The 15,431-nt window shown below is 42.9% G+C and overlaps 2 protein-coding genes across 4 annotated transcripts in view; one reads left to right on the top strand and one right to left on the bottom strand.

The window, feature by feature from the left end:
- The window catches only part of LOC120736289 (Fanconi anemia group A protein), a 22,131-nt gene extending 14,923 nt beyond the window's left edge, over nt 1-7,208 (top strand). Inside the window, exons 27-42 of one of the 3 annotated variants that reach the window (XM_040036307.1) lie at nt 511-708; nt 862-935; nt 1,374-1,501; nt 1,723-1,805; nt 2,646-2,815; nt 2,973-3,078; nt 3,192-3,251; nt 3,340-3,444; nt 3,631-3,746; nt 4,100-4,256; nt 4,852-4,914; nt 5,412-5,505; nt 5,610-5,685; nt 5,909-6,065; nt 6,153-6,251; nt 6,365-7,208. In XM_040036307.1, the coding sequence (XP_039892241.1) occupies nt 511-708; nt 862-935; nt 1,374-1,501; nt 1,723-1,805; nt 2,646-2,815; nt 2,973-3,078; nt 3,192-3,251; nt 3,340-3,444; nt 3,631-3,746; nt 4,100-4,256; nt 4,852-4,914; nt 5,412-5,505; nt 5,610-5,685; nt 5,909-6,065; nt 6,153-6,251; nt 6,365-6,457 (1,779 nt within the window). In that variant the 3' untranslated portion in view covers nt 6,458-7,208. Of the gene's footprint in view, nt 1-510; nt 709-861; nt 936-1,373; nt 1,503-1,722; nt 1,806-2,645; nt 2,816-2,972; nt 3,079-3,191; nt 3,252-3,339; nt 3,445-3,630; nt 3,747-4,099; nt 4,257-4,851; nt 4,915-5,411; nt 5,506-5,609; nt 5,686-5,908; nt 6,066-6,152; nt 6,252-6,364 lie in introns of all 3 variants that reach the window. The other 2 variants (XM_040036289.1, XM_040036296.1) reach the window with 2 other exon arrangements.
- Nucleotides 6,591-15,431, bottom strand: znf276 (zinc finger protein 276). Its single transcript, XM_040036319.1, has 12 exons — nt 15,247-15,431; nt 13,366-13,663; nt 12,763-13,078; nt 12,621-12,667; nt 12,114-12,536; nt 10,623-10,704; nt 10,457-10,537; nt 9,774-9,893; nt 9,564-9,639; nt 8,994-9,111; nt 8,585-8,684; nt 6,591-7,865 (listed from the first exon to the last, which is right to left on the bottom strand). The coding sequence occupies exons 2-12, from the start codon at nt 13,619-13,621 to the stop codon at nt 7,595-7,597; spliced, it is 1,890 nt and encodes a 629-aa protein (XP_039892253.1). The 5' UTR covers nt 13,622-13,663; nt 15,247-15,431; the 3' UTR covers nt 6,591-7,594.

Raw genomic sequence — 15,431 nt, 5'->3', positions numbered from 1 at the left:
TAAGCACAGGGTTAAATTTGAGGGCTAAATCTAGAAAACAGATGTGTCCAAAACTGAGACTTGCAATAAAATAAAACAGAAACGCAGAACTACCTCGCACCCTGCCTTTGAGAAGCTGAAATAAAAGCATGTGATCAAATAGTTTATAATGAGCTTATGTTTCCTCCACACTTGCTCGGCCTTGGCTATGAAAGGAGGGCGGTGCAAAGTTTTGATTTTATTGTGTAAAAAGAAGCGGAACAAATGCAAATATCATGACAGACGCTGCACAGTCACAGTGCAAACCACTTCTTTGCTCAGTGCTTGCATTTGTACCTTTATTTAATCAATAAAGCCAAACAAACAGCCCAAATAAACAAAGTGCGATATAGAATAAAGTCTTAAAACTCATTAAAAACACCTCCTGCCTTTATTACATCATTCTGTGTATCGTCCGTCTTAACCAGCTTTCTTGGCCTTCCCTCCTTTCATTACTTAAAACTACTTATACTATTGTGTGTTTGTGTTTAGCTTCTGTACCTCATCCCACGACTGTTACCTGAAGCCAGAGGAACTGTAGCTGATGCTGGGCTAAGTGAACAACTGGAGGAGAAACAGACCGGGCTGTGGAGCAGCATCACTGACTCCAACAACACCTGGAGGAAGACGGCCTGGCATCTGTGGAGGAACGCTGCCTTCCAGCAGCTCGGACAGATACCACAGTATCAGGTCTGTGCTGGGTCCCCTGTTTCTCCATTAAACACACACCTGTGCAAACATTGTTTGCATTAATGAGCACAAGTGTTTGAGTGCATGTAGAAAAAGATTCATGGAGTAGCTGTATTGATGTAATAATCATGAAGTCTCCTTATGTCTGTCTAGTTATTGTTCTCAGAATGGTTAGCTAATGAGCTGAGAGTACTGAGGAGTGAGGACGCCCTGCCTGACGCTGAACGGTAAGACGGCAAACACACCGTGTGAGTTTAGAAAATAAAATCTATGCCTTAAAAAATAATAAGAAGTTTAATCTAAAGTTTAGAAACTCTGCACTTAAAATGAAACAAAAGGCAAAAAAACATGCCCTACTGGCCCAGCCTCCACTTCCAGGATGAATCCTTATGCACGTACAGATCGGTTGAAGCGGTGCTGCAAATTTTATGATCCTGTTGCAAATCAGCTGTTTCACCGCAGACCTCGAACTTGTGCAGAGGACTTCCAAGCAAAAATACTGAAGCTGTGGTGGTCTAGAGGTGCAGAAGAGGACTTTGAAGGAGAGATTGGTCAACTTAAAATCTGAAATACTTCTTTCTGTGATTAAATTTCTTCCCCTGCACCTCTAAAGGAAAAAAAAGTTGTTTGGGTTCCTGCTTTTATTTATTTGTTCCTCTCTGCAGTCAGGAGTATCAGCAGTGGGCCTGCATGGAGCTCTACCTGATTCGTCCAGAGAAGCAGGGAGGCTGCGGAGGAGACATGAAAAACCTCTGTTCTCATTTGCTTAATGCCATCATGGACCAGCAGTTAAGGTACTAGTAGTTAACATTAATGTGCAAAGTCCTTAAAATGAACCTGTCAGATATTTGACAAGAACCCAAATAAAAATGTTTCTTCAAGTCAGGAAGGGCGCGGTGGGAGAGGCAAAGTGCTTGTGGTAACTTAAAAACCTCTTTTAGAGCCTGGAAAAGTTCAGTTAACCTGACAAACAGTGTTTATGGATTTGTGTCCATGTGTGCATGTTTGATGTCCGCAGTTGGCAGAGCCTGGAAGCACAACAGCACAGAGTGCCAGGAAGAGGAACCTGCTTACCAGACATCCTGTCCCGACTCCAGGTGCGTGTAGACTAACTGCACCACTCTGAAAAGCTTGTTTATTATAAACAAACAAACAAAGAATCTAATGTAATATTTAAGAAATTATTACATATGGAAAAAAAGAAGGCGGTTTTGCTTTGTTTCTGTGTAACAGTCAAACTGCTGTAGATCAGTAACACCATCTGGACTTTTATATGCTAATGTTTATCATTGTTTCTGCAGTTTTATCAATTGGTGAAACAGGTAGTAAAATTTTAAAAAAGTATTCATGACTATAAAAAATGCTACGTAACTTTGAAAAGTTCCTTTTCCCCCTTATTTCTGCAGGAATAGCATATGGATGGGCTGTGTAGACATTATAGTTAATAAAGTGTGGTAAAAATAATGTTTATATTGAGGTATATTGTAGCTAGCAACTTCACACAAAACATTTTGTGATCAAGAAAAATATTTTAGTGAAGTGATCTTCTTACGTATATATTCTTATAATAAAATAATATAATCTTAGCCTTTTATTTGATTAAAAAAACATGCAACAAAAATTCTGAATGCTCAATGAAGAAAAAAAAAGCCGTGAAAATTAAAGAGCGTGGATTTGTAAAAAATGGCTACAGAATGGGTAAAAATTCCTTAAGTGTCACACTTCACTCTGCAGAACAAGCAGAAATATCAGTAGTAGTAAAGTTTGTCTTTTTTTTAGATGTAAAAACAGAAAAAATAAAAGCCCTCGTACACAGAAGTTGCACAGCAGCTTCTGGAGCGTCATCAGCTTCCATGTTGTTTTGTACTCATTAGTGTACAGTCTGTGTGACTTCAGTTAAACTAGTGAATAACACTTACGTGCTTGTGTGTGTGCAGGAGCTTGTGTATGAGATGGACATGATGGAGCGGTCTGGCAGCCGTGGCAGCAGAGCTGGTGTGGGTGACTTCCTGTTTGAGGTGTTGTTTCAGAGATGCTCCTCTACAGTGACCTCACAGAGCATCAGCACTGACGTCAGCCTGCAGCGCTTGCTGCATACATGGAACAGGTACGCTGTTAAATATGAGAAGGGAGGCATTGCAGGGGCGTGGCCAAAGGGGGGGCTGTATAAGGCTGATGGGGTATTGTTGGCACACTCGTTCTGTGATACGTATCGGCTCATTGCGATTGTTAATCCACTGAATTGCTGTTTGTGTGTGTGTCAGAGTGCTCCTGGCTCTTCCAGCTGTGTTGTTGATTAAAGTAAACACTGATGGAGAGGGAACAACACTGAGCTGCAACAGGCTAATAGAACACATCAACCAGCATCAGGTGAGCAGCTCATTTAATGTCTCTTATTAATCTGATTTAGATGTTTGGTTGAAAAAAGTACTTTTTATGCTCACCTCTTTCTTCACCTGCACTCCCCTCTGTTCATGCACTAGAGGAAAGCGTGTTCTCCAGCAGGCGTGCTGTCCTGCAAGATAACTGCACACTTCCTGAGAGTAAGAATCTTTCTGAAATCTAAAGTTCATACAGGTTGTACCTTTAGGTGAGCTTGTGAGATTATTGAGAGGTGTGCTTCCTCTCCAGGGTCTGTTAGGTGCCAGTGTACGTTGTGGACAACCAAGATATGAAGTCAACAAAGCCTGGTCTCAGATCAGCGTGCAATGTCCTGTTTTGTTGATCTCCACAGTGGTACTGTCTGTTCATTCTGACTAAAATGCCTTTGAACACATTTGGCACCTTCAATATTTAGAAAGTCCTAAAATCTTTTATCACTGGAATCACAGATCAGTGATCTATTAGAGCCTGTGTGAAGCCTGCGATGTTGTGTAGAGACATGACAGGAATATAGCGTCTTTGTTGTGTGTCCGTGTGCAGCACTGGTGGCAGCGTCTCCGTCCGGTCCTGTTGTCACTGTGGCGTCGTCTGTGTGATGAACAGACGCTGCCGGAGCAGCTGCAGCTCGTCACGGAATGTCAGCACTGGGCCTGCAGGTAACGCCTCCCTCATGAACCACTGTCAGCAAATTATGTACACCTCCTCACAGCTGCTCACACCTGAACAAGTCACATGAAATATGTTCACATCTTAGACTGCCTTGATGTCTGTAACAGCTTTGCACACTTTTCTTCGTATCAGCCACCTTCATGGGGTTTGTTGTGGCTGCATTAGTGCAGAGTAGTCCTTTAAATGTGATGCAGACATAAATGCTTGTTGCTTTTCACTTATGGTGAAACATATTAAATGAATCCTCCTTTGGTTATAATAGTTCTCAAAAGTGTCTAATTATCTTGGTGAACCCTACAGAAACCCCATGTTAAAGTTTTTCTTTCTATCTGCTCTGCAGTTTGGAGAAAGGCCAGCTGCTGCAGATGCCTCCAGCTGCAGCTCTGCTGCTGGCGGCCAGCCTTCATCGTGTCTGGCGAGGCTGTGAGGCAAACAAGCTGAGCTTCAAAGCTGCTTTGAATTTCCTGCGACCAGACAGAGACTCCAAATACAGACAGGTAAGAGCATAACCCGAATTCTACATGCTGTCCATTTTTTCACAGTTAGTGCACCATCTAATTCTATCTAATGGGCAAAAGACTGTGAATTCTTCAGAAGCCCCACCCACCACCAGCCACTCAGACGAAAGCTGGCTTAAAAGAAGTGAGAGAAGCTGAAAGGGTTTGTTTAATAAGACAAATCCACTGTGCTCTTTTGAACAGAGCATCCAAAGTTAGCCAATCAACAGCAACAAAAGACTTGCAGCTGCTGCCCTTTTCTGACGTTGGGTGGTTTTATGAAGTCATTCTCAGCAGCTGTTAATTCGGCTGCTATATTTAAATTTATTATATACAATTCACATACAGGCAGTTTGATTACAACATAATAGAACCATAATAGAACCAGTTTTACAGTGGGTAAAGGTAAAAAGTCTAATAATGTGGATGAAAGGTATATAAATCTAAACTTCTGATTAAGGGAAGAAAAAGTAGAGTAGAACAAAAGTATCACACTGAGAGGTTCACTGTCTGACTGAGCCCATCTCCATCCTGCTTATTTGGTCTCCAAAGCTTTCAGTCACTTTTTCAAAAATGCTGCTGTTTCTGCTTCCAGGTGCTCGTTTTCCTTCTTTTCCTGTGCGTTAACGACCACCTGACAACACTGCTATATCCTCAGGTAACTGACCACCTAAACAACAATGCTGGAATTTAGAACTGTGCAGCATTCACACTCATAAACAAGTTCTCAGAGTGGAAACAGGTCTTTCCAATGCATTTGTCTAGTCTGTTTTTGTTCCACGAATCCTACACAGAAACAGTCCAGGAACACAGGAACTGACTGTGAAGACATGCACAACTTATATGAACATAACATTAGAAATTTAAATATGATAATTGATTATTTTATTTCAATTTGTAGGATAACAGTATTTTATTAGCAGTATGGTCTTGACCCCAACCTCTGGACCCTGGTGCTGCTTTTGATATTCTGCGTGTATAAAAGTCCTTTTTATGGATTTGTGTCCATGTGAGCACCTGCCCGTCAACCAATGAGAGCTGGGATAGGAGGAAAACGGATATGAATGGAAAATAAATTGAAGAGGAAAAGACAAGACTGTATTGTTATTTCTGTCTGTGTTTTATAACGTGCATGGTTTTTTTTTTTTCCTCTAGGAGAGGAGCTATGAAGAAGGCCGGGCTTTATGCACAGAGCTCCTGGCTGTGTTGATGGACTCTCCTGATTGGCTGCTCATCTTTAAGTCCAGCGGTAAAGTGAACAGCAGCTCGGCGCTCCGGTCATCTTTTAAATCTGATTTGAATTTGATGTGGTTGAACTGATGTGCTGCGTTTTTATTTTTCACTCAATTCTAGAGCAAAGCATTTATCAGTCGGTTACCATGGTGACGTCAGATGACTTTACAAAGCTAATGCCGTGGGCTTTCTGCAGGTGAGTGTTGCAGCTGCTTAGTGGAGGTGGGGCCTTGCAAACAGCTAGGTTGATTCATGAATGCCACATAAATTAAATACTGCTCTGCACTAAAGCTGACGCACCATCGCATTAGGAACGACAACAGGCCAAAACACACAAACGTGACAAGATGGAAGTTCCAACCTCCTCTTATTTGTACCTGTTGTAACTTCTAAATTTCCTTGTGTTCATGGCCGATCAGTTTGCTGCTCCTGCAAAGCGCCGAGCTCCTACAGAGAGCTGTGCGTTGTCCAGGGTTCCTCCATACTGCCATCGTCTGCTACCTGAGCATGCTGCAGCTCTTCCTGGAAGGAGACACTCAGTCACCGGACACTGAATCCTCTAAGAAGCAGCTGGTGGTTTGTACTCTAACTTCTAACTGGTCATATGGCAGTATTGGAGTTGGCACACTGCTCTGGACTCACGTTCATCATCTCTTTTGGTAGGCGGAGCCTTCCCACATCCTTGGCCGCACCAAGCAGTTTCTTCTGAGAGCCATCTCGCAAACGCCTCTGACTTTACTCTCTTCGGGGCAGCTCCGACAGGTGAGCAGAAGGTGCATCAGCATGTATATTACCCGTTGCCCCTTTCACACCTGTCTCACACCTTCATATCTCCTTCCTGTCCTGCCTATCTGCTTGTGGTTTTCTCGGTCCAGCTGGAATCCTTGAGTGCAGAACTGGACCCGGAGCTGGCAGCGGCGCTGTCTGTGCAGCTCGAGCCTTCCAGCCCAGAGATGGACTTCCTCTAATCGACCGAGATCTCTCCACGCTAATATTCCAACCCTCCCTCCAACAGAAACACGTGGAAACACTGCACTGTTCAGACTCGGCTTTGTAAAAAGAAAACCTGTTTTATTCACACTGGGGGTTTTTTTTTTCTTCTTTTTTTACACATTACACGCTTTCTTACACACATGTACACCTGAAGCCCTTTCAATGCTACAATTCAAAAGAAGACTTTGATTTGTAATAACTTAATAAAAGCAGTGAGCCGATAAGAAAACTTCCTGGAATTGCAGCACATACAGACGCTTTACTTGGATCAGGCAAAGAGAAGGTCTCAGTTAAGCCGGTTACACAGTCAGTAATGTGAATGTCAGATATTAAATGAAGGTATTCAAGATTAACAACACTGTGGTCTTAACAGCTGATTACTCACAAAGCCTACGAAATCAGTTATTGTCAGACTGTGAGCAGCAGTGTAAAACATCTGATTTAACTTACTGTAAATTTTTATTTTAGTTCATATTCTAATATTTCTGTCTGGTCTACTTGGCAGCATCTTTTTCAGTATTTGGAATTTTTGGTTGTTTTATCTATCAAGAGTCAGCGTGATGAGTGCGTTGAGCTCTCAGGGCCACCGTACTGTTCTCTTTTCAAGTTATTATCCTCAGATTTCACAGAGTCATAATTGTACTAGCTTTTAATATGATATATGGTGAACCACTCCATATACTCATCCTGACTGCCAGCCTCACATTTCCTACTGCTGCTCTTTCACAATAAAAGCAAATAAACAATCTGTTTTATTCTGGAAACAGTTACAGGAAGCAATTTGTTTGTTGCAGAAGATGGATGATTTGTCCTTTTGGCCTCTCAGTTAGAGAATATCAGGTAATTGATATAACTCATGAATCGTTATATTAATTGCACAATGTAAAGAAACATTGCTTTGACACTGAACTCTTACCTAATGTCTTTTCTGCTGTGTCGTCAACAAATCGGCTGAAAAGTCCTAAGAAGGTCATGAGCGTCAGTGTGAAGGAACACTGGATGAAAACTCAACTGCTGATGCTAAAATGAAACTCCGTGCTACATTGCTGTTTTGTTTCTGGGTCCTGTGCCACAGTTCAAGTATCTCTGCCTTGAATCAAGACTTCCTTCTGTCATCTGTCTTGCTCTTGCTGAACCACCTCCCCGGTCAGCGTGATGGTGTGTAAGTCCGGGTATGTCTGCTGCTGCTGCCCGCTGCCCCTCTGAGCCTCAGCCTGTGTCAGCGGGTGCACCATGGACATGTGCACGTTCAGGTTGTGGGCCTTCTCGAAACGCTTGCTGCACATCAAGCACTCAAACTCCAGGTCGGCCTCGGCTTTGTGTTTGGTCATGTGGTATTTCAGTGATGCTCGCTGGCGACACTGGAAGCCACAAACCTCACATCTGATAGGAGGAAAAAACAAAAGCATTTATCATTTCTCCTGTCTGGGGTTCTGGCTTTTAAACTGGGAAACATGGGTTAGTTTCATTCCTCTCACTCTCTCACAAAAAAGTGAATTTCTGTTTGTCCTCTTATCAGTTCACTTATGGAATTCCTCAGGGCTCAGTTCTTGTGCCACTATTTTTCTCTATTTTATTTTGACTTTTGAAAGTCTCGTTTCAAAGATTTATTTCCAATAACAGAAGACGACTTTGGTCTCTAGGCTCCGAGCTCATCACTTTCCATACATATTCTGCATATAAAATTGTAGTGACTAAACATTTGAAATACTGTAAAATACAGTTCCAGAAAAATGATGAGGCCCGTTTTCTGATATTAGTCAAAAAGGGTATTTACTGATCTCGTTGTTCTATCAATGTTTTCCAAATCCCTGAATTTGAGGGGGAGAGATAAATAGGCTGAAACTTTGACTTGGCTATCAAACTCTTGATCCCAGTATGACCGTCTGCCAGCAGGATGCACCGGAGCAAGATGATCTCCCAACTTGGAGATACATAAATCTATGTGCATACATTTGATGGTATATATGACTTGTTCAGTTGAAAGCATATTCTGTGGTTCTGTGATGAAAACAGGAAGCAATTAAAGGTTTGTAAAATCAATCTGAAGCCACCAAAAGAGCTTGACGGCTCATGAGCTACAAAAATGTTAAAGGACTTACTGTAGTGGCTTGGCCCCCGAATGCCTCATCTGGTGAACTGATAGGTGTTTTCTTTGTTTGAAGGTTTGACCGCACTGGTCACAAATGTAATTCCTCTCCTCTGGAAGCACACAGACACGACGAGCATGAGCCACAAATTCAGACATTAAAGTAAGGTAAAAAAAAATCTTTATAAACATTAATTTATGCAATGCTAACAATAAATGCTTAGAAATGGAAATGACTGATTTAGTAACATCAGTACTGCGTTCCACGTGTCTGAGGAAACTTTTAGATTCGTGTATCGTTCTTTAGAAACAGCCTAAATGTGAAAAGCATGGATAAAAACAGCTATAAAGAATTATTTCTCACTCAAAGCTGGATGACTAAAGCTGGAAAGCCAGAAAGTCAGTCAAACCTGACATCTCACCTGTGTGGATGAGCTTGACATGCCGCTGCAGGTAGCGGTCGATCATGAAAACCTTGTTGCAGCCAGGGTGAGGGCACGGTCGCTCCCTCACCTCCTCGTGATGTTCCTTGATGTGTTTCTAAAAAGTCAGCAAACAGGAACACAATCAGTCATATATACAGATGAAGGCAGAGCACGTTTGCTCTCATTCATTTTAACTGCTTTCAGTCAAGGACAATTCATTTTAAATGGAAATAACTCATTATTATTCTTTAATCTCTGATACTATTACCAATCTGCAACAATCAGTCTCATCTGTTTTTATTTCATTCATACATATTAAATTCATTTCACTTTATAGTTAGCAGTAAACAGACCTCTGACAGCGCTATGTTCAGGAATTGTTTCACCTTGCTGAAAACAGTTAAACAATATTTAATAAAGAAGCATTTCTCCAGTCACATGAGACCGCTATCCCAAATTTTTTAAGAAAAGCAAGCCAAGATTATTCATACAGGAGATCAAAACTAGTGCACGGAAACATGCACAACTGAAGGTGGCTTCATTTAACAGTGAGCAGTGAATTCTGACCTTGAGACCATCGGGAGCTCTGTAGACAGCCGTACAACCCTGATATGGACACTTGTAGATGTTGGGGAGCTCCTCCCTTTGAAAAAGAAACACACAGATTGTTAATCTGCATTTCTTCTAAAAAAAAAAAAAACTGACTAACGTTAACTGAAGCAAAGAATAAACTACACCCAAGCTGAAAATGACCTTAATGGAAGCTGCATCACGTACCCCTTAGGTTTGAACTTATTCTTCCAGCCTGGCTTGGGTCCAGGCTTCTTTCTGATTTTGGGCTCCTCTGGGGCCTTTGAGCTTTTTCTTCTCTTGTTTGGGACGTTGACCCTGTGGGCTCTAGAAGGATAAGGGGAAAATAAATTCAGTGAGAGCTTATGAGAGAAAGACATGGAACATATTCTGTAACTGCAAAGATGGTCACTGTCCCATCCCTGCATCCAAAGAGCAAATTAACAGCTCAACCAGGAAACATGAGCCTGTTGCCCTGATGTATGTGCACAGCTGAGGTTCATTATAGAGCAGCTGTGTGGTAGCAGGCACAGGCTTCTCATTTTTACTGTAATAAAGGTTTTTTCTTTCTTTTACCCTTTATTGTCAGAGTGTAACTGTGACTGTGGCCAGTCAGCAAACCTTTTAAAGACTTGTGATTCTTTACATGCTGCTTGTATATCAATGGAGACCCAAACTTAGAGGCTTCATAATAACAGCCTGCACAGTTGCTGACTGGCAAGACTTAACACTAAACTAATCAAATCTACATCGGCCGTTATCGTGTTACATTCACAGGCTGATCTACACTAAAGGCCCCGTAGACCGGTGATAACAGATAGTGAGATAAGGCGGTGTTTCCACTCCCTTTACTTCACCACAGCAGGCCCGTCTTTTCAATTTGCACCCACCTCTTCTCCGAGTATGGCTCAAACTCCTCATCAGACAGCCCTCCTTTTCTACCCTCATCAAACTCATCTTCAGAGATGACCCTGGACACACACAAACACAAAATTTGAAAAATTTCAATTTCTAATAATTGCCAAACCACCAGTAAATATGAACTGTGGGACCAACCTGTCAGAAAGATCACTGCCAGCAGTTCTGTCCTCCAGCTGACCCGGAGCAGGAGACAAGGCCTCCTCGTGACCTGTGTAATCTGAAGGAGAGAGGAGGAGGAGAAAATGTTAATATGAGCAATGATGAGGTCTTAACATGGGTTTCAGTATGTGCAGAAGAAGAAAAAGTAATTTCTATATTTCAGCTGGAATGTCTGTGCACATCAGTCTCGAGTCTCCAAAAATGAAAACACATCTTTAATATTTTATCTTCCTGGAAACACTCATTCTCATTTCTTCAAAATGAACTGATATTCAGACACGCTGATGTGAGTCAATCATATATTTTTATTTGATGAAAATAAAAAATATGAACATTTAAGTGCAGATGGTCTGCAAGATCTTCAACAGCATCCCGAGGGAGACTGGGGACACTGAGTCCAAATGCGCCTCGAGGCAACTGTTGGTACGATTTGGTGCTATATGAATAAAATTGAATTGAATGAACCATGTTCAGCACGTCTATTGCCGAAGCCGTTGCACTCAGCTGCGGCTGCAAGGTGGTTGGTGCCTGTTGTGGTGGTAATCCCCCAACCAAATGGTGGACACCAGAGGTGAAGGGAGCCATGAGGCTGAAGAAGGAGTCCTATCAGGCTTGGTTAGCCTGTGGGATATGTACCGACAGGCCAAGTGGAACACAGCTCGAGCAGTGGATGAAGGAAAACTTTGAGTATGGGAGGAGTTCAGCGAGGCCATGGAAAAAAGACTTCTGGACTGCCTCGAAGAGATTCTGGTGAACCGTCAGGCGACTCAGGAGGGGAAAGCGGTGCTCTACCTGCGCTGTGTATAGTGCTGGTGGAGCGCTGCTGACTTTGACTGAGAATATTGTCGAGTGCTGGAAGGAATACTTCTAGGACCTCCTTAATCCCACCGGCATGTCTTCCATGGAGGAAGCAGAGTCTTGGGACAAGGGGGACGACTCACCTATCTCCGAGGGCGAGGTCACTGAGGGAGTTAAAAAAAAACTCCTGACCAGGCTGGTGGTGCCCAGTTTTAAGAAGGGGGACCGGAGGTTGTGTTCCAACTATAGGGGGATCATACTCCTCAGCCTCTTCAGCCTTGTGGTGAAGAGAGAGCTGAATGTAAAAACGAAGCTCGATCTACGTCCCACCCTCACCTATGGTCACGAGCTGTGGGTAGTGACCGAAAGAATGAGATTGCGGATACCAGCAGCAGAAATTAGCTTCCCCTGAAGGGTGACTGACCTCTCCCTTAGATCGGGTGAGAAGTTCAGCCACCCAGGAGGTGCTCAGAGTAAAGCTGCTGCTCCTACACATCGAAAGGAGGTGGCTGCCCATCACTGAGCACAGTGATTATCTGATTGTTGGGGTTTTATCTCTGATCTTGTGCGAGTCTTTTATTGTACAACATAAAACATCTTGAAACAACTGAAGAGGGCTGATACACCGGTAGTCCCAGTGTTAGTCTGAACGACTGTAAGCATTCCCACCTTCGTTGTCGCCCGTCCAGTCATCAGGCGCTGAGCTCTGCGTCTGAGCCGTTGCTGCAGGTGGACTGCGCTGAACCACAGTACTAGTACTTCTCGATGAGGTCATTCCGTTCCCGCCGGATTGCTCCTCTTCGTCTTCCTCGCCGTCTTGTTCTTGTTCCTCCTCCTCTGACATTGCTCCATCACCCCTCCCACTTCCTAATGCTCTGTTGCTGGAGCACTGGTTGGAGGTAGTGCTGCGGTGAGTGTCCATGATGTATCTGTGACCATTGACGCAACCCCAAACAGCCTTAATGGCGCCCAGGCACTGGCCCTCCAGCACCTCCTTCAGGTCGGGGCAGGAGCGGCAGGCCTCTCCGTGGTGATGAGCCCAGGACACCAGACTGTGGAGGCACTTTGTGTCTGAGGTAAAGGATGAGGGAGCTGAAGAAAACACAAGAGCCTGTTAGAACAGTTCAACTTATGGAACTTCAGCAAGATGGAGTGAGGAAGTAATGTTTTACTTACTTGATGAGCAATGGTTTACAGAGGTCTCTGGACCCTTTGCATTCTTCCTGAAACAGACACAAACACTTCCCCATGTTTTTCTGCAGTAAAAACACTTTACAGTCACCCTCAGGTAGATATATTTGTTTTTTTATTGACTCACTGATTTTTCAGGTTCTCCTTCCCCACAGGTGGGAGATTGACTCTCTGCAGAAACCGGATCAGGATGCTTTGGCACTTATAAAACTTTGCATGGCATTTCTTGCAAATAAATTCCGACAGCCGAGGGTCACGGTCCACCTGGACCCCGACCAGCCTTTGGAAGTCTGTGTGGAACAGAAGCGGTGACTGGGCCACGGCGTCTGACTCCTCGTCTACAATACTGAGGGAATCCCGAGGCCATTTGTTGAAGGCGTGCCGCAAGCTGCGCGGAGAAAACTTCCCGTGACAAAGCCGGCAGACAGCAGCAGAGAGTCTACCTGAGGGGGCATCACAACTTGATTTCATCTTACAGTGCTCCAATAATACAATTTACTAGTGTCCACATTAACAGAGAAATATACAGTATACTCTATTTTACTTGGTTTGTGCCAAACACACAGGATCTACCTCTGATTAGAGGCCCGTAACATTGTTTTTTATGCACTCGATGTCAGCACTGGCTTTGCTAAGTTAAATAGTTTGAGAATCACATGACAAATATCCCACAATAGCTTACACTAACATCAACTTTCTGTGTTTAAAACGGGCGTAGTGAGCCACTAACCTGAAGATCTGGACTTAGTCTCTGGATGTTTCTGGGCGTCTTCAGCTGTCGTCACATTGAAGTCTGCATCGGTGGTCTTTTCTGTTGCACAGTCATTCAGGTAGAAACTGTCTGTGGTTACAGCGGCAGTCTTCCGAGGTCGCCCTCTGTTTCCAGGTGACCTCTTCTCACTGGTGACATCCACTGGCATCGGCGTCCTGCTGAGCTTTTGCGGCGTCTCAGAAGACCTTGTATGTCTACTTTTCTTCTTCATCATTTACTGTTATTTTTTGTCAGCAGCTGATTTCGTGAAGGCTGCCTGTGTCAGTGTAATAAACAATAAAATATTTAGCATTTCTGAGTTTTAGTTCCATTTAAACACAACCACAGATACATATCAGGGGGGGTTTGTGCATATTTTGTGCTCACCAAAGAGTTTTGGCTTTCTAAAAAAGCAAAATCATCAGGAAATATAGAAATATTTCCTATTTTTAATGAGATTTCATTTACTAAAGATTAAATTACATTTTGTTATGGCCAACAACAGAAAAATTAATACATTCTGTCAAGTAAGGTACCGCAGACTATTTACTTTAACTACATATTGATCAATCCTGTTTATTATGTTGCTCCAAAGTTTCATTTAGAACCAGAACCAGTTGTAAAATGTAAAAACTTATGAAATGTTGTCATCATTCAAACAAGGAGGAAGGAGGCAGGAAGCGTGGATCAACGTGTACATACACTCACCAAGCACTTTATTATTTTATTATTATTAAGTACATGTTAGTAGCAGGTTGGACCTCTTTGTCCTTCAGTTGCCATAATTCTTCTTGCTATAGATTCAACAAGGTGCTGGAAACTTTACTCAGAGATTTTGGTTCATACTGACATGAAACCATCACACAGTTGCTGCAGACTGTTGGCTACATACCCATCATGTGAATCTACTGTTCCACCACATCCCAAAAGTACTCTGTGACTGTGGATGTAATTTTAGTCCAGTTCAAGATCGTTTGAGCTTTGTGACATGGTGCTATAGCCCATCTGCTTCAACGTTCAGAGATGCTTTTCTGCATACCTTGGCTGTAACGAGTGGGTGTTTGAGTTGCCATTGTCTTACTATCAGCCTGAAGCAGTCTGGCCAAACTCTTCTGACATCTGACATCAATAAGGTGTTTTCACCTGGAGAACTGCTGTTCACTTAATATTTTCACTTTTTTTGAACCATTCTCTGTAAACTTTAGCAATGGTTCTGTGGAAAAATCCAACAATTTCTGAAATACTCAGACCAGCAGATCTGCCGCCAACAGCCATGTCACTGATGCTCAGTTTGAACGTCCTCTTGGCCATGTCTACATGCCTAAATGTACTATGTTGCTGCCACGCGATTGGCTGATTAGATATCTGTCAACAACCAGCTATACCTAATGAAGTGGTCGGTGAGTCCATGGGGCAGAATGAGGTTTTCTCCCTCATAAAAAAAAACAGCTGTATAATAAATACAACATTTTTTTTATAACCTCATTTAATATTCTCTGAAACCTTCGTCTTACTTTAAAGAACATAATCAGTCCATCTGTACATCTTCTGGGATACGTTTAATCTTTTTTTCTAAGAAATCTTTAACATTGATGACACAGGAACTCCCTCCATGGATAAAGTTAACAGGACACTAATGCCAATCAAGCCGTAGCACCTTTGATTTAAGCCCCCGATAAAACAAAAACCGTGACAGTGGTCCCGGATATTGTTTTTACACTCCAACATGATTTTGTTTACAGATTAATTCAACTAGCGTTAGCTCGTTAGCATGAATGAGCCTGCTACATTTGTTAGCTGACGTGTTAAAACACAACACACGTGACATAATAATTACAGCACTCGTCATGGAGGGCCTACCGTGACTGTGCACAGGTCCTAGCACTTGGAAAACATGCTGTTCTTAACGTGCAAGAAGGTTTTCATTAGCCTGGAAAACAAACTGTGTGTTTTGTAGCTGCTCCCAGATGTAAACATTAGAACCCGGAAGCGCTACCGGAACAAAACACTGAGTGGCGATACCCGAGAGCGCCACCTGCCGTCCA

This window comes from Simochromis diagramma, unplaced genomic scaffold (genome assembly GCF_900408965.1).
Source record: "Simochromis diagramma unplaced genomic scaffold, fSimDia1.1 OVJJ01000333.1, whole genome shotgun sequence".
NCBI lineage: Eukaryota > Metazoa > Chordata > Actinopteri > Cichliformes > Cichlidae > Simochromis > Simochromis diagramma.
The sequence above is the reverse complement of the archived record's forward strand: the minus strand, read 5'-3'. Positions and strand labels throughout refer to the sequence as shown.